This window comes from Marmota monax, unplaced genomic scaffold (genome assembly GCF_021218885.2).
Source record: "Marmota monax isolate L192 unplaced genomic scaffold, Marmota_monax_Labrador192_F-V1.1 WCK01_AAM20220418_F8-fsc00009, whole genome shotgun sequence".
Lineage (NCBI taxonomy): Eukaryota > Metazoa > Chordata > Mammalia > Rodentia > Sciuridae > Marmota > Marmota monax.
In genome coordinates this window covers 25,310,145-25,333,699 of record NW_026694710.1, presented here as the reverse complement: position 1 = coordinate 25,333,699, position 23,555 = coordinate 25,310,145, and the positions used below count along the sequence as shown (strand labels likewise).

Below are 23,555 nucleotides of genomic sequence, written 5' to 3'. Positions count from 1 at the left end.
GGGGTGGAGGGGCAGGATGCCAAATAGTGTTTGGCCAATCGTGGGGCTCAGCGCGTGCGCCCGGTTGCCCCGGGAAACCTAACAGCTTCAGCCCGGGACCGAGGCCTGGAAGCTGTGGTCGGAGATGCAAGGGGATTCCGAGCTCGCTGGGGACTCTCTGGACCAAAGCGGAGATGGGGAAAGCCTCGTCTCTGGGACCAAGGCCACCTCTGACCTCCAGAGCCCCGCCGAAACCTCGGAGCCTGAGCCTGAGGCAGAGGCAGCGGAGGCGGCTGGGTTGGTAGAGATCGAGGAGGGAGGCGCCACCGAGGACGAGCCGACCGAGGCGCCAGAAGGGCCGGCGGCCACCGAGGCCGCGGATGAGGACGGGCTAGGAGAGACGGGGAAGCAGCCAGAGCCTGAACCTGAGCCCGAGCCCGAGCCCGAACCCGAACCTGAGCCCGAAGAAGCGACGGCCCAGCCGCAATCCGAAACCAGGCCCGAAGAACCGGAGGAGGCTACAGAGAAGGAGGAAAAAGTAGAGAAGGAGGAGAAAGAGAAGGGGGAGAAAGAGGAGGACGAGGAGGAGGAGAGAGCGGCGGCAAAGACGACGACGACGACGACTAAGAAGAAAGCCCTGTCTAGGGACTCTGTGCAGTTATCCACTACCCGCGAGGATGCTGCTCCAGCCCCAGCGACTGAAAGAGAGGAACCTAAGCAAGAGGAGGAAGAGGAAGAGAAGGAAGAAGAGGAGGAGGAGAGTAAGGTAGAGAGTGCTGAAAGAAAGGAGAAAAGCAAGGAAAGGCAGAAATCTTCCCTACTGGGCTCAGTAGACTACCACGACCAAGAGTGGTCGGAGGAGGTGCAGAAACTGGAGGAGCAGCAGCTTCGCAATGAGCTCTTGGAGCAGTACAACACCCTGGTGGTAGAGCGGAACCGCTATCAGCGCTACAATGTGTACCTTCAGCACAAGATCTGTGAGGTGCTGCGCAAGAAGAAGGGCGTGGAAGCAGTGGAGGCGCCAGATAAGGGCCCAGAGCCCGAGGCCCCCGAGAAAGAACAGGCATATTTGCACTACCTGGCCATGCTGGAGGACATGAAGAAGCAAGAGGCCAATGACCTGGAATGGTATCACCAGGAGCTGGCCCAGCTGAAGCAGCAGTGCCAGGAGAAGGTGGCCAGGGTAGAGAAAGAGTGGCACCGATTCCAGGCACTCAAGAAGCAGGTGGTGATGCAGGCCATGGGCAGCTGCCGCATGCGGGGTGGGCGCCAGGCTGCACTTCGGGAGGTGGAGCAGATCCAGGCCTTGGAGGATAAAAAGGAGAAGGAGATGAGTGCTGTGCGGCTGGAGAATGTGCAGCTGAAGCAAAGCCTGTCGCATTTTGAAACCAGAATGAAGGCCCAGGAGGACTTGACTGAAGGTCTGCTCCTCATTGATTTTGAACAGCTTAAGATTGAGAACCAGACCTTCAACGAGAAAGTGGAGGAACGAAATGAGGAACTTTTAAAACTGCGCAACAAGGTGACCAACAATGTGCAGATAATAACCCATGTGAAGGAAAAGCTGCACTTCATGGATATGGAGAATGCATGCAGAAAGGCACAGCTTTTGGAAATTGAGGCTCAGGTGGCTCTAGGAAGGGACATCCTGACCAAGACCAAGCAAGCCCGAGACAGCCTGAGGGGTGACAACATCAAGCTGAACCAGAAGTGCGGCCTTCTGGGCAAGGAATCACTGCTTCGAGACTTGGAAGAAAAGATGGACAAGACTGAACTACTCAACCAGCGCCTAGAATCCCTTAAGCGCCATCACGCTGGGCTTACTTTATCCTGCAAAGGTATGAGGCAGAAGATCAGGGAAGCCAAAGCCTTCCTCCCCCCCTGATATGGTGGACGAATAGAGGCAGCAAAACATTGTCTTATCCACTTTTACTTTCCCTTGTTGCTATCCTTAAGAGGCCTATGATCTCTGGTTTAGGAACCATGATGTTTTTCTCATTTTTCAGCTTCAAAACTAGTGCTGACCACAAAATTGGGTTAGCAATTTTACATGGGATGAAGCAATAGACCCAGAGAAACAAAAATGGAGTGATTTAATGTAACGTGACTTCTCAGGAAAAACTAAAAATTAAGAGTTGAACAATTCCATAATTTCAGTAACTTAGTACTAAAGAACACTGTTCCTCTTCTATGTGTAAGTAGGTGAAGTTCAACAAGTGGGCAGAGTACCGAAAAATCTGTGCTTAAGCAAATTATTAAATTCTCTTTGGATTTATTAAGCTGTGTAGTCATGAATTACTGTCTCAATTAGAAACTCACAAAATCCCCTTGATCTTGCTTTGTCAGTAGCCAGTACTAGCTTCTGGCATGTAAATATCCATCCATCTATCTATGTGTCCATCCATCCATCCCTCTCTCTCCAGGAAACAGGAAAGGAAGCCAATGCTTGGTTGTCTTTATACTTTTTCAGTGGAAGAAAGCTCAGTCTTCTCACCATTTATGTTTCTGTCTTGATGACGGTTTTCCATTAGAATCAAACATTTCCTTGGATCCTCTGAAAAAACTGCATTGATCTGTTTAAAAAAATAAAAGTGGCATGTTTTTACCCAGGGGAAACAAAACAGTGCCATTGGTTTTACCAGGTGCAAGACTGTGAATGGTGGCTGCTGCCATCACATATGACAGCCTTCTGCACCCAGCCGAGTACTCTCTGATGGCAACAGGGTGCTCGCTCATTCCTAAACTTCACAGGTCATAGGAAGACCATCCGTCTTTGGTGCTGGGTGCCTCTGAAGACTGGTAGAAACCCCACTCAGGACAGGTGGCTCAGTGGCTGAGAATGTTGCCACTGCTTTATCTTTTGATGACATGATTTCGTTTTCTAAAGTATATTCCCTGTGAGGTAGAGGAAAATTAAAACTCCTAACTTCCATGGCTTGAGTACACTATTTTCTCTGATGTCACACACATGTACTGAGGCAGGCAGTAAAAAGCTTAGATTTCCACTGCCGTCCTCCCTTTACTGTGATGAGTCTTCCTTCTCCCCTTGTCCATCAAGGCCAAGTGGAGCAGTAAGTCCCTGCGAACAGAACTCTCTTCTTCGTGGCTCCAGCTAGAAGCAGTGCAGGCCCACTGGGTTCTTCTGCTGCTGGGGAAGCCTCCTGGTGAAGGGTCAACAGTGCTGCATGTCTTGACCAAGCAGTGGCTTTCATGATAATGCTGTCCTTTGTCTCTCTGGTGTACTGTAGAGAGAGCAGGTATTCTCAGCTGACTTTGAACCAACAGCATTGCCCAGCCGAATCCTGCAGCTTGGAACCCTGTGACAAGTGGATCCCAGCCCAGCTGCAGAAAGCTTTAAGCTGCAAATGACCAAGTAAGGACTGCAAAGTAAGTCACCAATGTCCTCAGGTTGCTGGACAGATACACCCCCTCCTGTGGCCCACCTCCTGTGGTTCCAATCAGATTACAGGGCCATGCTTCACCAGCAAAGAGCAACACTCCACAGACTGTTTCCTAGGGTAACTTCTGAAGGAAGAAGTCCACAGATGACCCCCAGCATGGTATCGCAGCGCTGTCTGTGGCCCACCCAGCATGCAGTCCCTGCTCAGAGAGGGCCTCCTTAGGCTTCTACCCCCCACTGAGATCTAGGTCCCTGGAGGCCAGCAGTTGGTTTGGCATTATGCTAATGTATTAACCCATCTCCTTCACATTCTGAAAATAAACCTTATTTGAATGTTATGTCTCAGAAACTGCTAAGCCCTGTGTTGGATTCAAAAATAAATTACAGGAAGAAAGACCATCCTCTCAAAAGTAAAACCAAGGAGGGAATATGGCAGGGGCAGTTTTGTAGTCAAAGCAAGAAACACTGCAGGTAGACTGTGGACAGTCCCAATGCAGATGATCCACAGGACAGGACTGTCACACAGAGGTTATCTTTATGAGTATTAAAAGCAAAGGCTGGGGCTGGGGCTGGGGCTCAGCGGCAGATTATTTGCCAAGCATGTGTGAAGCCTGGGGTTCGATCCACAGCACCACGAGCAAAGGCCTGAAAAATACATTGTGAGCAAGATGCTACATGAAACTAAACCTTTTTTCTTTCTTTTTTTCCTTTTTTTGTTGAAACTAAACCTTTTTAATAGGTATAAATCCCAAGTGTCCCCTTCAATTTTATAGGACAGTTTTGTAAATCAGGTGCCCACCTAAGCAGAGGCCAGGGCCCCTGAGAAGGAAACATTTACCTTTGCTAAGTGGAAGTCATTTATGGTGACTTCCTGCACTTGAGATTTTTACATTATGTAACCGTAAGAGATTGTCTGTAGCCCTGGTTCTGTCTTGGCCCTGGTGTGGGAGCCTACCCATAAGACAACGGCAGCTCTGGTACCTTGACTTAGTGTTTTTCACTTTTAAGCTTCCAGCTAGCACCACTGTGATGAGTCCCACAAATGCAAGAATGGAAGGGACCACAGGGCTCTTGGGAACTGTGCAGCACTTTCTCTACTACTTCTCAAAGGTCCTCTAGTTTCTACTTACATATTGGTTTTAAGAAGTAAGATCACACTCCCCCAAAGGCTGCCATGGGTGAGCACAGGCCTATCTAGAAAGATCCAGCCTGGGGTGAAGACTCTGGCATCAGGCCAGCCTGGGACAATGAACTCATCTGTAAAATGGGGAAATGCATTTATAGAAAAAAGCAGAATAGGAAAACAGTATCCCTTATCCGATGATAAAATTAAGAGGAATTTTAATTTTCTTTCCTGTATTCCCAAATTCTATACAATTAACATGGATTTAAATTGGGAGATAATTTCAGTTTTTTTTAAATTCATAAGTTCAAGAATTTAAATACTGTTAAGGGAATGATTCTAGCAACCCACCCGATGTTTCTGGGGTTTTTATGGTAGAGTTAGTTCAGCTTCTTGTTTTTGTTTCATCTTCACAAGCCAGTGGATAGGAGCCGGGTCCTCTTCCAAACCTTCAGTTGTGGAAAAAGAAAATGAGGACTAGGTCACAGAGCTCCTAATGGCAATGGGTGGGTATAAGATTCAACCCCAAGGTCTGTTCTTAACATCTACCCAAACTGCACCTCAAGTTCAGCTTTATTTTTGGCTGAAGCCTTTCTACCAGGAGCCACACAGCAGGGGAAAAAGATGAAGGAACACCGCTTAAGATGAACTGAGGCTCTGGGGTCCAGAGCCAGGCTTCCAAGTCCACGGGTAGCTCATTTTGTTGTAATGTCGGAGCAGAGGACAGTTATCCTCACTCTGCACAGAATGTCCCACAAGGTGTGGGCACCTGGGAAAGGGGCTTCAGCTGATCCAGGGAGACCTGGCCTTGGTGTGAACCTGCCCAGGAAGGGAATCAGCATCCCAGAGCAGGCTGGCTGCAGGGAGCGGTGCTCAGAGGAGCCTTGGAGCAGGACAGGCACTAGATGGCGCCCTGAGCCTCTCAGAGATATCTGGACACTTCTCAGCCAAGTTCCAGGCAAGAGCCTGAATATCATCAGCAAATGTCTGAGCACATATTTGGCACCATACAATGCGGGTCTCACGATTTCCCTGAAAACCGAAGTCCCTCCACATCTTAACATAGTCCTGTCTGAGGGGACTGGTCTTGTCTCTGAGGTATCCCTCTGCTGGCCAGCCCCCACCCCTTCCCACTGGGAGACCAGCAGCTCCTCCCAAAATACAGCGGGGGTGTACCTGCCCCCACACTGTGTGGGTGCCATGCCTGTGTGTTGGCCCCTCTGTGCCTTGGTGGCAGGCTCCACACTTTTGGAATGGTGTCTGAACTGTCAGCCCCACTCCCCAGGTGTACAGTGCCCAGGAACAAGTGTCTGCCCATCGTGTTTTAGCATTCATAATCCACAGCTCCCTCAATCAGCCTCCAGCTGCCCTGCAGGCCGTGCACAGATGATGCAAGTGTCCCCACCAGGACTTAAGGAGCCAGGCTCCCGAAGGTCCCAGAGCAAACGAGATCTCTCCAGAGGGTGCCTGAGTCCTGCTCTGCCACCACCTAGTAGCAGCCTGAGAAAACCACGTTTCTGTGTCACATGTGTGGAAGGGGACAATGATCTTCCACAAAGCTGCTGTGGAAATTAAATGAAATTTAATTTAATTTCCACAGTGCTTAGCCCAGTGCCCGGTGTGGCCAGAGCAGCCAGACAGCTCTCAGCAAAAGTGCCTGCTCTCCACTACCCTGCAGCTAGCCAGCCTGCCTCACAGCCTGCAGGGACAGGGGCGCAGAGAGAAGTCACTGGCTCAATGGAAGGTGGCTCTGTGTCTGAGCACCCTTCTGAGTGCCTGTGGGTGCACTCATTCCGCTGGGGTCTAAGTACCTCCTGGCCCTCCAGCCCTCTCCACCATCTCGAGAACAGCTTTACTGACCCTGCCCCACAGAGAAGGCCCTGCCACCACCCTACTGGGTCACAGCACCTGACTCACAGGCTTCTGAGGAATTGCAAGGAGCCCTTAGCCCAGGGGCTGGCACACAGTGAGCGCCTGCTGCACACTGGGGTGAGTGGTGACATGCGCAGGGGTGGTGAAGGTCACAGCAGGGTGGCTTGAAGAGCGGCGGCAGCACAGGGGGGCCCCTCCAGCACAGCAGAGAGGGACCCTCGGCTGCATCCTCTTTTTGATGAACAAGCCTAGATGTGGATTTCAAAGCAGCAGATGCTCAAATTTCTGCCATGCTTCAAGGAAGAACCTCAATTTTAAACCAAACTACAGAGAATGTAAGTAACAATTTTACATGACTTTTATTTAATAAAACCACATATTTACAATTCAAAAAGTCCTAGTTTGATACACTTTACTAAATAAAGTCAGAGGTTAACTGTTCGAGCCATTAAAACATAATCTGCAGCAATGTTATCAGGAGTTCCTATCAGCAGCTCTTTAAAACTCAGAAGCCGAGCAGTTACAAAGTACCTCTGAAGTGAACATTGTTCCCAAATGAGATCTCAATGACTCTGGAGGTGGCTCTTGGGTCTAAAGGGCAAGCTGCTGCTGACCCCAAGCCCTGGGGTACAGAAAGTCCCTGGCCCTTGAGGTGGACAGTGCAAACTTCCAAGAGAGCAGCACATCAGTGTTTCCAGGTCACCTAAGCAGCAGCCTCAGAGAAGCAGGATGCTGTGCTTGCTAACAGCACTCTGCCCAGAGGACCACAGGACCCTGGACAGGACTTGGAACTCTGCAACCTCTTAGGGGACACCTGGAACTCATATGATCCCTTAACAGGCCCCCCAAAACCTTGTCTGGACTGAAGATGTGGCAAACGCCCCAGACTGGCAGGGAGCCTGGTCTGAACCTTCATGTACACTGCAGATTGATGTCGGGCCGTTTGACAAGCAAAGGCGAGGGTGGGGCCAGAGCCTGCTCCTCACCTCTCTACGTTATGTACAGTAAGAAAATATATACATCTTCAAAGAACAGAACACCCTCATCACGCACGCAACTGCGCACATCTGCAAGGAAGACAGTGCGCAGGCCACTGGCCTAACTACATTCAATGCCTCCATGTCAGGAATGGCTGGGTCTGGAGGCCACCAGGACCACAGGCGAAGATGGCACCTCGTCCACGAGGTCAGGCAAGGCGGCCTGCCAAGGCTGAGGTGTTGTGGGACCCATCATGCTCTAGAACCTCCCTCGAGAATTCACAGGAGAATGCAAGGGGAGGGGAGGTTCCAAGAAGAGGGACACATGGAGTAGGACAGAGGGTGTGCACATGACCCTGGCCTGCTAACCTGCTGCGGCACCTGAAATATGGCCAGCAGGCAGGGCAGATGCAGAAAGTTCATCAGGATAGGCCACCCCCAAGCTGGTTGCACCCCCAGCCCAAGCCTCCTTGCTGCATGTGGTACAGCACCAGGGCCTCCCTCAACGAGGAGCTGTCCCCTGGGGTGGGAGAAATGGCTAAGAAAGGTGAGTGCAGACCACACCAGCACTTCCAGACTCTGGCTGTGTCCTTGAGCCTGGCCTGTCTGCACCCCCAAAGGCCAATATGCTAATAATGGGTTACCAGGTGGGAACTTGTTTCCATCTCTCGTTGGACTAGTCCATGCAAAAACTGCTCATTTCTGTGAATTTGGGAAGTCAAATTTCTTATACAAAGTTCTCAAAATAGTCAAGGAAAAGCAAGAATAAAAATTTTGACAATAAACTTGGGAAAATCAGCTAAAATGGGAAAGGGATCATGGTCCAGACAATGAGAATTCTGACAAGACTGGTTGTTAAGTACGTGTTGCTCGCTCCTCTGTCCTCATGGTGGTTTGTGAAACACCTTGGAAAGCCAGGTGTGTCAGGGGGTCCCTGGCACTTAGGACAGTCCAGCTATTCATGACAAAAGTGAAGTGGGGATTCTGCAGAGCCCAGGAGCAAACCCCTCACATGCTTCGGTTTCCAGACCACACAGCCATCCTCGGCCTCCCTGGAAACAAGCAGGTGCGAGGGGCAATCCAAAGTTTCTCCCACCCTGTTCTTTAAAGGAGGCTGTTCACATCAGCTCCCGGGGGTGTTCTGCTGCCACAGGCCCCTTCTGCACACACAGTCCCCTGCTCCGGCTCCTCACCACAGCTCCAAGGACTCTGGGAGGCAGGTTCCCACGGAAACCTAACGTGCACTGTCGGCCTTCCTGCTGCGATTTTGTCAAGGCAACATGGTCAAGTGTTAATACAAAGGTCATGTGGACTCCCAGGGAGCCCAAGAGCAACACTCCCCATGTGCCCATCTCCTGTTATGCTGTCTTGGTAGGCAGGTTTCAAACTCATGGCCTCCAGTTCTGGAAAGATCATCTCAATAACTAAATCAGCAATTCCTCTCATCTAAAATATGAGCCAGTATCATCTCTGAGATCTCCCAAAATAATATTTCTCATGCATTTGGCTAAAAAAATTGTAATGTACTTTCCAGTGGCTGGCATAATAGCATTACAATTTAATTGACTTTTGCTGAAACAAAGGAGGAGGAGGGATCAACCACTGCCCTGTCTTTAACCTGTGCAGAAAGCGCAGTGGCTGGCTGCAGCCCCCAGGGCACCAGCCCCTGAGCTGCTTAAGGCTAAGCCTGGATTTTGCTGTTTGTTTAAGGCCAACTCCAGCGTCAGGAATCAACATGAACAGAGCATGCCTGCTCCTCTGCTGCCACTGCCGGGGTGGGTCTGAGAGCACACAGGTGCCGCCTGAGACCTGCCTCAGTGCCAGTGGGGGTCACATCTGCAGCCTCAGTGTCTGAGGGACGGGCTTCCTTTCTCCATTTCCCGGCTGTCTTTTTGCAGCGCAGCCAGCACCTAGAGCACAGAGAAGACTGCTGTGGTTAATCCCCGAGAGGCACTGTTCCCAAGACACCCACGAGAGCAGCGCAGAGTGGAGCAGCGCAGCGCAGCTCAGCGCAGCACCGGCACGGAGGAGCTGAGCAGGAGCTGAGCAGGAGCTGAGCAGGAGCTGAGCAGGAGCAGCACGGAGCAGAGCACAGCAGAGCAAGGCAGCGCAGCCATGATGGCAGCCACCCCCAGGGCAGCCCCTCCAACTCCGCCCACTCCGCACTTTCCCACCCTCTGGCCCACTAGGCACTTTCCCACCCTCTGGGTCCTCTTTCCTACGTGGGCCATTTCCTACACTCATGCTGACCAGCCACAACACCAATGTCACAGCAGGGTCATGGGGATAGTCTCTTCCCTCAGCCCCACAGGACAATGCTGCTCCTGCCGGCTTCTTCCTTCATCACCAAGAAACCAAAGCCCATTCACAGCCTCCCTTCAGAGGCCGCCAGAGCCTGGCCCTGGTGCTGCTCCCTCCACTGCCCTCAATGCACTGCACCTTTACTTTAAAACTCATTCCAGGGCACTGTGACTACCCAATAATGTCAGTGACAGAGCACACATGGAAGGGTTCCACCCAGATTCTGCCATTTTGCCTCCTCTCTTTTATGGGTTGAAACTATGCTGGGGATTATTCAAGCAGTGGGCGCGTGTGCATGTGCATGTGCCTATGCAGGGCAGGAGAGCTTCTTTCACAGGAAGTACCAGGGAAGGAAGCTGCAGGAAAGACCTGTAAGCCCTGAATGCACAAGATGTGAAATCAGGGTAGGGACAGCCCTGCCTGTGAACAAAGGCCATTAAGAAAGGTCTTGGCTGGGTGCAGTGGCACACACCCCACAATCCAAGTGACTCAGGAGGCTGAGCCAGGAGAATTGCAAGTTCAAAGCCAGCCTCAGCAACTCAATGGGACCCTAAGCAACTTAGCAAGCCTCTGTCCAGTGGTCAAGTGCCCCCAGGTTCAATCCCGGGCACCAAAACACAAAGGCCCCGACTTTTCTGTTGAGGCTTTAGAAAACTATGGAAGCAACAAATCACAGAAGGTTCCAAAAGACCTCCTCACACACAGGGTCAGCTTCAGGGGCATTCAGCCTGTGCAGTCGCATGCCCAGAGTTCAGGCAGCCCGGCATGGCCTACTGCTCTACAGTCATGGCTTAAAATTCTTGGAAATGTTCTAGCCACAGCCCTTACACCGTCCATCGGTTCATCAGCCAGAGAGAAGTCGCTCCTGCCCTGACACCTGGCGCAGCCCAGCCAGGCCCAGGCCTCCCCACCAGCTAGGCAGGCCGTTACACGGCTTTACTGAAATGCAATTCACCCTTCAAAGTGTGCAATTTGATGCTTTGGGGGATATTCACAGAAATGGGCACATATCACCAGTTAATTTTATAACACTTTTGTACCTCAAGAAGAAACCTCTGTACCCCTCAACCATAACTGTCCTAGAGTGACCAGGTACAGGCTCTGGACTTGCTGTAGGTCAAAGGGCTTGCCTTCCACACAAATGAAGGGTGGGAAGGGACAGAAGAGAAGAAGGTGGAGCTGCATAAAGATGGTATAAGACAAAGATCTACGGGCCAGTCAGGGCAAGGACCCTATCTGGATCTTCATCAGTGAGACCGTGGATCCATTTATGCTGTCTGGCCCAGTCAGAACCTTGATTCTCAGCACAATACCTAGTGTATGAAGACAGGAAGGCATCAGGGACTTTCTGGGTGATAGCAGTGCTGTGAACATTTATGTTCCAAGAGCCAGCATGGTTTGGAGACACAACATGACAGTGGATATATTGCATGCAGAACACTGGGGGGCACGGGGAGGGGCACTGAAACAGTCCCCCTTCACAGATACGAGGCTGATGACTGTCATGTGGGGTTCACTGTCCTAGTTTTGTAAATATTTTAAGTCATATACTAATAAGAAAGTCAGGTCCATAACAGGCACAGCTGGCCCGTATGGGGAAGGTTAAGCCTCCAGACCCACCAGCTGGGCCTGGTACTCAGGTAACCTCGAGAAATACAGTCAGGTTTTTTTTTTTTTTTTCCTTCCTTTTTTCCTTTTAAGTATGCTAAAACGTGGAGTGAGACAACACCCATCAATCCCACTGGCGTAAGCCCTACATGGGAGCCTGGAGGAATGCAGAAGAAACCACAGGCCAGAGCAGCACAATGGAAGGAAGACCTGGAAGGGACGGGGCCTCTTCAGGCAACTGTGACTTCTCTTTCTGTGATCTGCAAGGTGGATCAAGCTGCACAGGGCACGCCGCTCCCAGGCGGCCCAGCTAGCCAGTCCCTTTTGCTCTGTCTAGTGTCTAGGGCTTAATTTATAAAATGCTTTGGGGCATGTGAAGAGTACTGCATGGCCTCATAGAAGCTCTGAGCTCCCAGTACTGATGCAGGGGAGGGGGCACTCCACGATCTCCAACAGGCAGGAACCCATAGAGCAACCTGAGGCAGAGCCAGGAGGCCGCCCAGCTCTCCTCGCCAGCAGCCCAAGAACTGTTTCTCAGCACTGTGGGCAGCATGCTCCCTAGGTTATACTGTAGTGCCAGCCCCACAACCAGAAGAAGGAGGAGACTGCTTACCTGTGCCCACTTCTTGTTCCGACTTTGCATCTGGACTGTAGCAATGGCCGCGAACACCTCATCTGCTGGTAGGTCCTCGGGCAGCCTGGTCAGGAACTGGGCACTGTGGATGAAGTCCATCCTAGTCAGGATGTCCTCAAACAGCTTCAGGATGCCCAGGGCCGTTCGGAAGAGGAACTCCTCCCCATCCCGACAGAACACGTCCCAGATGCGGCAGGCCAAGTCCAGGGGCAGAGACTTACTGTACAAGGTGAAGATCCTAGGGAAAGTGAGAGAGCTTCAAGTTTGGAATGGTACAAAGAAAGAACTCTCAATTCTAGCCTGAACCATGAAGAATGCCCTGAGTTAGTCCCTACCTATAGAACGGGGCTGGGGCTCAGCCTGAGTCCACCATGCAGGCTGAGCTCCCCTTTCCCAGAAACACGCTGAAACACCACGCAACTGCATCACCAATGCCCAGTGCTCCTGCTGCAACAGGCAGCTAGCCAGCACCCACTGTACGCCCCCTGTGGTGGGGCTGGGCAGGATGGGTAACACACAGGACGCTTGCTCATACAGTAGCATCAGGTGGGCCTGAGGGTGTGCCTGTGGTGGAGGGCAGCTTCCTCCCAGCAGGGGCCAGCAAAGAGCAAAGTAGCATTTCCCAATCAGCTTGACTATGGATTACAAAACACAGATCTTAAACTTGTACGAAGAAAACTGTCAGATGAAAAAGTGAAATAAAGGCATATGTTCCTTTAAAAAAATATGATAAATGGTCAGGCTTGGGGGTACACGCCTATAATCTCAAGAGACTCAGGAAACTGAGGCTGGAGGATCATCAGTTGGAGATCAGCCTCAGAAACTTAGCAAGACCCTCTCTAAAAAAAAAAAAGGCTAATCACAGTACAAATTACATAACCATACATTCCTGGGTACCAACTCTATCATTGTTAACACATTTCTAACCTGGAAGGGGCCTATGTCACCAGGGGACTCCAGATGGCCACTCTGGAAACAGCCTGATGCCCTCCAGCCTGGATGCAGCATGTTTCTGCCCTCCCCACCAGCCTCAGTACCTAGTGCTTTGTGGCAATCTCTGCTGAATGAGTAAATGGGTGGACCAAGCCTTGTCTGCTTCAGAATCCTCCAAGTACTGGTGGCACTCTATACCTTGCCACCAGCAATAGCACCTCTGTGGGGTGATTCCCATGTGGGTGGAGACAGCCACTTCCCACCTGCAAGATGCTCTCCTGAAAGTTCCAGAGTCGACCCACACCTCTTGATGTGCCTGGACTCCAGATGCTGGACACAGGCTGAGGCCTCCCTTGGGCAAAAGGGAGTGCCGTTAAACTTCTGCAGTGCAACCTAACTTAGTGATGACACAGTCCACCAGAAAGCTCCTCACATGGGAGGTCTGCTCACGTCTCAGGACAGATTCTCCATCTGTTGCAAACCACAGGATGCAGTGGGCTCTGAGCCCACCACACCCTGCAGGGCTCTGCCAGGATGCGGAGGAGCACCTGGCCAAGGGTGAGCACCTAGCACATCCATGACCGGCCAGGCCTGCCAGTAGCTGAAAATTCTAGGAGACTCTGGGAAGACAGGCACAACAACTGAGATTTCTTTCCACTCAGATGACAAGCAGGAGGCAGAGGCCACAGGAAACCCTGTATCCTGAAGACAGCAGAGCTGAGGGCCACTGTGTGTCTGTGGAGTAAGAGTCTGTCCTAGGCATGTGGGACACCCACTGCCTGCAGCCTCAGCTGTCTCACTAGCAGTACCTACCTCCAGGAGTAAGTGGCCCTGACCCAAAGCTCCCTCTGCCAGGCACTGCAGGGCTTCTGCTGCAGGGAACTCGCTTTAGTGTCAAGTAGCTCTGTCCTAAGCTTCTTACCATCACAAAAACAGAAAACACTGTCATCACTGGGTCTAGAAAGCACAGTTCAAGAAAGGTCTTGAGATCTTGTGTTTCCTCAATCTTCAAATTGCTCTCAACTCCGCCCAGAACAGACTTGTTAACATTGAATTTTAAAAAGTGAGAAAGGCAGGGCGCAGTGGCGCATGCCTGTAAACCCAGTGATTGAGGAGGTTGTGCCAGGAGGATCACAATTTCAAGGCCAGCCTCAGCAACTTCGTGATGCCCAGTCTCAAAAAGGGCTGGGGGGATGTGGCTCAGTGATAAAGCAGCCATAGGTTCATTCCTCAATAATGACCACCCCAACGCAAAAAGCCCTGTGCTAATCTTTTTCATTAATTCAGTTGTCTTCAGACAGTCCAACAAGTGAAGAGTTATGCTGAGGGAGCTGCAGTGCCAAGGAGCCACCTGCTTCCCGCACAGCAAAGAGACAGCTGAACGGATCAGACCAGAGCCTGGCAGATTACAAAGCCTGTGCCTCGAACCAGTAATTTTCAGATGCTCAGCTGTATTTTAAACCACATTTAAACACAGGAGCCAGGTGCACATGGGACACTGAAGCACTCTCTCAGGAAGCAGCTACACAGTACCCTCACCTGGAAGTCTCAGGTAAAGGGCTGCTGGGCTCGGGCCACTGCCTGGGAAGGAGATACCAGGTTCAGTCCAGCTCCCACAGAAACCCAGCCAGGGAAGCTGACCCAATGAACTGAAGGGCTGCTGTCCACACACTGGCCCAAGAACCCCTTCCCCACCACCTGGCCTCAGCCTCCCCTCAGCTAAGGACTGTGTGGGAACAGGGATGAGCAGGAATCCCTGGCAGTCTGCCAGGCCCCCTTCCTGCTCTCCCCATAGTGGGAAGAGAGAATCCATGGGTTTCTGTCTCCCAAGAAATGTTTGTTCCCTACCCCAACCTGGAGCACTGCATATTACTGCACTGTGTATCAAATACAGCACGTTTAGGTCCAAGTAATGCACAACAATGGATTTTTGTGTTGCTATGCCAACAGAGTGGCTATGGGCTTATTAAAAAGACAGAAAGACCAATCCATGTGCACCCACCTCCCCACATGTGTGGATACAGGTAGACTCTCCTCTCCAGCCACATCTCTTCCAGCTGCCTACCTGAGCAGAAGGGAAATGGGGCACTAGGGAGGCACAGAGAGAGTTCAGGGCCACTGTAAGCAGCTATGGGGCAAAGCTTCAGGAGCCAGCAGTACAGAAGGCAGTCAGTGTCCTTGCAATAGAGGGACCCTGGTCTGCCTCAAGCTGCCCAGGCTACACAGGGCAAGTGACTGCTTGCTGCTGTGCTGGGTGCCACCCCACACCTCCTCCCTAAAGCCTTTCGAGGAGGCGCAGTCTCACCCTATGTGGCAGAGGAGGAAACTACCAAGAAAGGAAGGTGGTGGAAAAGCAGGTTTCAGTGTAAAATAAAAGGGTAAAAGTCACCTAGCAGCCTCAGTCATCATGAAGTCACACTGAGATTGGGATTTTCAGGCCCTGACACCCCAGTATCCAGCTGTATCCTGGCTTCATCCTTTACCTCACGGCACCTGGGGATCCCTGTGTTCCTAAGAAACTCAGAGACCAGGAACAAGTGTGCTAGGTAAGAAGTCTCCACTAAGCCTCAGCAGACTCTGAAACTTACTCAAGAGTCACTACTGGCATAGACTCAGCACTAAGCAAAGGCAGAGGTGCAGACACCAAACCTGAGATGCCCTGCCTGGTCCTGAGGGCAGTGCAGTCTATATTGCCCCAAGCCCATGCACTCTCCTCTCTGCCCCAGCACCAAGCAGAATATGAAGCTTAGCCAATAGGCTTCAGTTAACACCTCCTGCATGCCGGAGGCTCCATCCCTCTGGAGAAGGCTGATGGCAAAGCAGTGCTTGCACTTGAGGAGTCCCAAGTCCTGGGCAGACCTCTGGCCCAGAAGCTGAGAGCCACCCATGAACCCCGTGCAGGAAACGACAGCTATCTCCTGGGAGTCCACTTGCCCTGCACCTCCTCTGTAAGGTGGGAATCCATGTAATGATAGGCTTTCTAGGTAAACACCATTGCCAAAGCCACTAATAAGCACAATATGGAGTGTACCACTTGATACTTTGATTAAATTAAGACTATCATAAAATCCACTTATGCCTCCAAAAAAATCATGCCACTAGGCAGCAGTGGGAGATATTTTGCAAGTTAAATGACCTTGTGCCAGTCCTCCCAGAGTGTGGACCCTTGACAGCTGGCCACTCAAAGCCCTGTGGGAGGACAAAGACAGGTGACAAGCCCCGGCTCTGATCCCCACGTCCACATGATAAAGAGAAGCAAGGCACACCTGGGTAAGAGCTCTCATCAGCAAAACCACCTCCCTGCGAGCCTCAAGGAGGAGTGCAAACAGCTGAGTGGGCTTCGGCCAGGCTTCAGACTCATGGCTTCATAGGTTCAGTCCACAGTGGGCCAAGTTCCCTGCCCTGGGCCCAAGCAGAGGCAGAACATCACAGCAGAAGTGTACAGTTGAGAAGCACCACCCTGCTCATGGCAGCAGGAAGCAGAGAGAGGAAAGAGGAGCAGGGCGGATGCTCCCTTCCAGCACATGCCCCTGGTGACCCACCTCCTCCAGCCATGTCCCACCAGCCTATCCAAAGGAAGGCCTAGGAAGAATAGGTGTGCCTGTGCCCAGGACATGAGCTGACCTGGGTCCAGGCTCTGGGAACACAGGAGTAACCCACAAGGCTAACAGCTCAGTATGGCTGGTGGTGGGAGGGAGGGAAGCAGGCTCTGGGGACAGACAGCAGAGAAGGGCACTTCTCCTACCTGAATTGCAGCATTCTCATCTGAGCACTGCAGAGCACACCCAGGACACTTGAGGCCACACTGCACGGTGCCCTCAGGCTTTGCCATGGAGAGAAGAAAAGGGCTCTTTCACCCAAGCAGTTGGTTGCTCTAGCCCTGGGGTGGTCACACCACAGGCACGTGCACAGTGCCAACCACATGGCACATGCAACCCAAGACAGGCCCAGGGCTTCCAGGTGCAGACACAGCTTCAGAGGAAGGAAGCGTGATGGAAGGGGAGCAAGGATCTGAGTCAGACCAACCTGGACCACGTACTACAGGGGAGACACAGGGAGAATGGGCCTCAGGGACCTCCTCTGTGCTCAGAAACAGGGTACCTTCAGTGTGCGATTCCCAAACAGGAGCTTCAAGGCCAGGCCTGAGCAAGGTCTGTTCTTGACCTTTGCTTCTTCCTCACTGCTCACCTGCTTCTGATGGAGCTTTCACCTAACTGTCAGCACCCAACAGACAACCTTGATCACTACGGACCCACCTCCTCTGTAAGGTGGAGACACAGCTTCCAGGTACAGACACAGCTTGACTAAAGAAGCCAAGAGCCAGGCATGGTGGCACACGCCTATACTTCCAGCAGCTTGGGGACTGAGGCAAGGGGATTATAAATTTGAGGTCAGCCTCAGAAACTTAGCAATGCTCTGTCTCAACTAAAAACTAAAAAGGACTGGGATGTGGCTCAGTAGTAAAGTACCCCTGGGTTCAATCCCCAGTACGAAAAAAAAAACCATAAAATGTATGTGTCCTGTGCCACGTTCAACTTAAACAGTTTTTACTGAGGACGTCCTGTGTGCCCAGCGCTGGCACTGCAAACGCAGATGGTGCAGATTTCGTCAAAAATAAACCGGCCCTGCAGGGGCCTCATGGAGGTGCAGTGAGCAGCAATCACATCACAGAATAAAACCCTCAGCTCTGGAAACCCTTGGAGCTTTCTTTTCAGGTGGACACCTAGAATTATAGCCACCCATTGGCTGGGACAGAAGAGGCAGAGCTGTCCTCTGGGCATGACCCACCCAGCCACCAGTGGACTGTGAAGTCAGTGAGGGCTGGTAATCAATAAGAGAACAGAAGGCTTCAGAACACTCCCCACATTAGGGTCAGGTCGCTTCATGGAACTCTTGTTCTTGGTACATACACATTAAGTTTTTGCACACAAGGTCACCATGTAAAATGTACTTCCTAGCAGGGTGTGATGGTACACACCTGCACTCCCAGCTACCTGGAGAGAAGAAGGCATGACCATAAATTGTGGGAAACTTAGCAAGACCCTGTCTCAAAATAAAAAATAAAAAGGACTGGGTAAGTAGCTTAGTGGTAAAATGCCCCTGAGTTTAATACACAGTACCAAAAAATAAATAAGATGAAGTGAAATACTTCCTTCTGCAATCAGGGTGAAAAAGTTCGCTAGAAATTTCTTTTTTTAATATATATTTTTCAGATAATGCTAAGTGAAGTTAGCCAATCCCTCAAAACCAAATGCCGAATGTTTTCTCTGACATAAGAAGGCTGATTCACAGTGGGGTAGAGAGGGGGACCATGGGAGGAATAGACGATCTCTATAGGGAAGAGGGCTGGGAGGGGAAGGGAGGGGGCATGGGGTTAGAAATGATGGTGGAATGTGATGGACATTATTATCCAAAGTACATTTTATGAAGACACAAATTGGTGTGAATATACTTTGTATACAACCAGAGATATGAAAAATTGTGCTCTATATGTGTAATAAGAATTGTAATGCATTCTGGTGTCATATATTAATTTAAAAAGTTAATTTAAAAAATTATATATATATATATATATATATATATATATATATATATATATATATTTTTTTGGTTGCCAATGGACCTTTATTTATTTGTTTGTTTATTGGTAGTGGGGATTGAACTCAGGGGTACTTGACCACTGAGACACATTCCCAGGCCTATTTTGTATTTTATTTAAAGACAGGGTCTCACTGAGTTGCTTAGTGCCTCACCATTGCTGAAGCTGGCTTTGAACTTGGAATCCTCCTATCTCAGCCTCCTGAGCTGCTGGGATTATAGGCATGCACCACCACTCCCGGCCTTATTTATTTTCATGTGGTGCTGAGAACTGAACCCAGTGCCTCACACATGCCAGGCAAGTGCTCTACCACTGAGCTACCCCCAGCCCCCTGCTAGACAGTATTGGCCCCCAGCCTAGAATCCCAAAACTCAAGTAGAAGCCTTCAACTTAATTGAGTAGATGCAGAAGGATCTGGGCCTGTCTGGACCCTTCCCCTCCCAAAATCCTCTTCCTGTCCCAGTCCTGACCCAGGAATCTGTGGGGTGAGGGTTCATGGTCAAGTGAACAGTATTGGGATGGCAAGGGGCCTCCCACACAGTCAACGTTCAAGGGTGTAGGGAGAAACCATCATTTGTTGAATGAAGGTGCCCCAAACACTTAGCCAGACAGACCAGCTAAGCATCCCAGCCTGTGGCTAATCCATGGCCTCACAACTGTTCCATGGCAACACTGGTCCCTGTAGCTTCAGCTGTAAGTTCCAACCTCCTAACCCTCATGCACACAAAAAGTGAGTGGAGCCAGAACAGTCTCAGTGTTAAAGACAGAAGCTACACACACCAAGAGTCCCACGGTGTGACAGGTGGGCTCCATCAGAGGGTGTGGCCTCATTGTGGATGACATTTGGATTGCATTTTCTAGAAGCCCTCTTGCCTCCTGAAGAAAGTGAGGGGTAGTGCTAGCCAGCTTTTCACTGTTGTGACCAATATGCTGACAAGGACAGCTTAGAGGAGGAAAGGTTTATTCTGGCTCATAGTTTCAGAGGTTCAGTCCACAGCGGGCCAAGTTCACTGCCCTAGGCCCAAGCAGAGGCAGAACATCACAGCAGAAGTGTACGGTGGAGAAGCACCACCCTGCTCATGGCAGCAGGAAGCAGAGAGAGGAAAGCAGGGAGGATGCTCCCTTCCAGCACATGCCCCTGGTGACCCACCTTCTCCAGCCATGTCCCACCAGACCATATCACCACCCAGTCCTCAAACTGGATGGGCTGATGAGGTTGCATCTCTCACAAGCCAATCATTACACTTCAGAGCATCCTGCATTAACAGAAGCTTTGGGGGACAAAGCTTCAGAACACTCCCCACATTAGGGTTAAGTCGCTTCATGGAACTCTTGTTCTTGGCACATACACATTAAGTTTTTGCACACAAGGCTGCACACAGGGTCACCATATAAAATGTACTTCCTAGCAGAGTGTGATAGTACATACCTGCACTCCCAGCTACCTGGAAGACTGAGGCAGGAGGACTATAAGTTCTGGGAAACTTAGCCAGACCCTGTTTCAATATAAAAAGCCTAATCACAACAGGGGGCAGAAGAAGGGGGGGGGGGGTCAAGCCAAACACCCTCTCTTCATTATGGCATTTTTTCTCTTCTGCAGAGCCCCTTCCCAATTTGGGGGTGTTGTCTTGAAATGCCCTGAAAGGTTTATCCTGTGGGTTCCGCATGGGCCAAGCAGGGCACAGGGCATGGAGGGGCTTCATGGCCATCACAAGGCCGCAGGCAGTATGAAAGACCCTGGGGTCATTGCAGGGGCTGCTGGATCCTGAGGTACAACTCCTCCCTTCACTCAGGTGCCTGGTCCTCTCACCTGGCCCTCAACCTGGCATACTCTCTGGGGTGACGGCCACACCCTTTTCTCAGCAACCCCATTCCCTTCTGTACACAGCTGTGCCTTGGGTACGGCTCCAGCAAACTCTCTGAACTTCTCACTGTGGGTCTCAGGAGGCCTCTATTTAGACAGTCCACAGACACCTCACAATTCCTGAGTCCTAACCCAGATCTGCCCCCATTTCTGATCTCAGCTCTGATGCTTAGGCTTGGACCATGAGGCCAGCAATTGTCTGACATCAAGACCAGCATGTTCCTGGAACCCACCAACTCCCTGCTCCTTACCACTTCCATTGCCCTTTGCTGGTCTCTCTTCCCCAGGAACTCCTGCTTCGCAAGTCACTCAAAACTCACTTGTGCCCCAACACAGGCCTTCAAGTGCCCCTGTGACCTCCAAATCCTGCCCAATCCCTTAGTATGGCCTCTGAGACTTGCCACAACCTGGCTCCCAAATTCCCCCTGCCCAACCTTGGCCTCTTGATGTAAGCCCAACCCCACCCACCCACCTGCTGCTTCTCTGGGACCCCACACATTGCTCCTCCCGCCCCCATGCCTTTCCTCAGTGGACTCTGACCCCTAGGCCAGGTCTAGCACCTCCTCCTTCCCTCTGCAGGGAGGACCCAGGCCTCTCCACAGCAGCAGCAGCTCCTTGCAAGTGGGCACTGCATCCTGCTCATCACCACCCCAGGCACTTGGCAGAGGGCCTGGCACATACCTGCCACCTACAGACATCTCATCTGTTTATAGATGGACAAACAGCACTTTGAAAACAAACAGATCCAAGACATCATCTTTCTCTGGAGGAATCTAAAAGGGCCAGGTAGTAAAAGGAAGCCCACAGTGCAGAGACATGATTAGCAGAGCAAGGCTCTGGAGGATAGCTGGCACCTCCTGGGCAGGGCAGAGAGGAAGCCAGGAAGCAGGGCATGGGAATTCAGATAAGCCCTGGAAGAAGCTCACCATGAGGACAGTGGAAAGCGGGCAGGGGACGAGAAAACACGGAAAACCACAGAAAACAGTCTTACCAATCTATTAGGTAGATGTCTGGAGTTAAGTTGTTTTTCTTGAAATGAGCAAATAATTTCGGCAAATTTTCTTCAAAGAATACCTCAAATGCAGCGAAATAAGTCAACATCTAGGGAGACAATGTGAAATATACTAATAAACTAATTATCAGCACAAGTTTTCAACCTATGAAAAAGAGTCAATATGTTTATACCTTTAGAATCTAATGATTATCTTATAAAATTGCTACATGTTTTGAATGGTAACTAACTGTAGGTGCTATTCAGGCAAATTATGATAAGCACTATCTCTAATCTCACAATAGCATCACTAGCTACTGAACCCAAGAGCAGTTACAGGATGTGCCTAACAGGGGTAGAAGAGCATTATTATTAATATATGGTAGAGCTGGTACTCGAATCCATGCCTGTCCCAGGGTGAAGGCTGAGTTTTACAGGCTCATTCCTGTCCTAGACCATCTAAGAAAGTTCAGTCCAAAGGACAGCAGCACCACCTGTGAGAACCCTGCCATAAAGGATGGTCCCACTCAATATTCCCTTTCTAGAATTTTCCCTCAAAAATACAAGCTAAACTAATTATAGTTTTTATTACATATTTACAAAGAAAAAGCTGGAGTCTTCAAAGTTAGCAGAAATTTGAGAGGGATTGTTTTATTATAAGGGTAAAATTCAATTTACATCAGGAATATTTCCTAGGAATAAATTTCAGGAGCAACATCAAGGCAATATGTGTTAGCACTGATGAGTCATCTCAAGAGTAAGAACCTGTCCTAAAGATTTTTTCAATCTCTGACGATTATATTTCTTGAAAAGTTCTCACCTGATCGATTATGAAAGCAATACGTGTAAATGCTCACTGCAGAAAACTTAGACAATACATGCATTCCACTGAACTCTGGCTACCTATCACAAACACTATAGCTGAGCTCATGTCCTGTGACTGTCGATCAAATACGGTTGTAATTATATCATATGTTCGATTTTACAGACTCTTGAAAAAATTAGTGAGGTTCCTTCAGCACTCCCTCACATGACAGATTATCACTGCTGCACTGGTGAGCCCCAGATGTAAATCCACTACTGCATTTGCTGAGCCCCACTTTAAACAGTTTCCATATTCACAATTATGAATCTTGTTGTCTTCCAAGAGGACCCTACTAGTTCATATTTCCCAGCAGCCACCAATTTAGCACGTTTTCTGAGGAGTACCCATAAGTCCTTAAGCTGGGGAGTACAGCTGGGGAGGGAAGAAGCCCTCCCCAGCTGATCTCAAGTAGTAGATCACCAGGTGCTGGAGCACTAGTGATCCCTCTGTGCATTGAGACGAGGCTAGATTAAACGCTGAGGGATTCACGAACTGCTAAGTCTTCTTCCAGGCTACATAAGGAGCAAAGGCTCAGGAACCAGAATGGATTCAAACCTCAGCTCTTTCACATACTAGATGTGTCTTGAACAAGTCACTCTGCCCTCCTGAGCCTCTTCCCTCACCTGTACCAAGCAGAGGACTCAGTTGCTAAGTGTGTTAGGGCCATCAGGCAACCACTGTCAACTCCTTCCATTTGTTCAGTGTGGTAAAGACCATCTGTAGCAGCATGCTGAACAAACTGCTGCTTCATTTTACAATAAAGGGGCATGCTCTTAAACATGCCTCCTTTCTCCCATGTAGGAGCACATTCCAGAGGCCCCACGTGACTGTGATTGGTAGCAAAGGTCAATTCTAAGATACTGTATGGAACAGACCCAAGGTGGACACTGCCATAGGTTTTCCTGACACACCAAGTACATATGTTTGCACTGGAGCCACCCTCCTCCCTCATTTAAAGACAGAATGCACTAATCCACTCTTACACATGGCCACTGAACTCCTGTTTCTATGCTTATCTCAAACATGCCCAGGTACTCTCCCACTCCATAGTGTTCCTTGTTGTCAATATCTCTTTGTGAAGGAAAAATGCATTCTTTTTCCCCCTTGAAAATTCAGAGGGCTTTATGGGCAACTCCATAAAGACACAGCACCCGGGGCACGTACACAGAGCATACTTACAAGGCCATGGTCCACTCGGAAAAACGCCATCTGACAGGGTTTATTCAAGAGATTAGAAAAAGCAATAAAGGCATCTGCAGTGTCGAGGTTCAAGATCAACACTGCCGCTATGAAGGACATGCCCTGAACCTGGGGAGGGAGAGAAAGTGTGTCAACTCACAGCAGCTTGTCCTCACAGCACAAGGGTCCGTGTAGCCACCCACCCACTACTGCTCACTCGAAGCTGAACT

General features: G+C 50.3%; 2 protein-coding genes across 6 annotated transcripts in view; one reads left to right on the top strand and one right to left on the bottom strand.

Moving 5' to 3' along the window:
* The first annotated feature begins 38 nt into the window (after positions 1–38).
* On the top strand, positions 39–2,258 carry Ccdc96 (coiled-coil domain containing 96). The gene has a single exon (XM_046423469.2). The coding sequence runs from the start codon at positions 125–127 to the stop codon at positions 1,862–1,864; it is 1,740 nt and encodes a 579-aa protein (XP_046279425.1). The 5' UTR covers positions 39–124; the 3' UTR covers positions 1,865–2,258.
* Positions 2,198–23,555, bottom strand: part of Tbc1d14 (TBC1 domain family member 14) — a 106,783-nt gene continuing 85,425 nt past the window's right edge. For 2 of the 5 annotated variants that reach the window (XM_046423468.2, XM_046423465.2), the window contains exons 11-14: positions 23,326–23,454; positions 21,282–21,391; positions 11,874–12,132; positions 8,888–9,261 (exon numbers count right to left, since the gene is read on the bottom strand). In XM_046423468.2, the coding sequence (XP_046279424.1) occupies positions 9,196–9,261; positions 11,874–12,132; positions 21,282–21,391; positions 23,326–23,454 (564 nt within the window). In that variant the 3' untranslated portion in view covers positions 8,888–9,195. Of the gene's footprint in view, positions 2,553–4,688; positions 4,952–8,887; positions 9,262–11,873; positions 12,133–21,281; positions 21,392–23,325; positions 23,455–23,555 lie in introns of those variants that run through there. The other 3 variants (XM_058572439.1, XM_046423464.2, XM_046423466.2) reach the window with 3 other exon arrangements.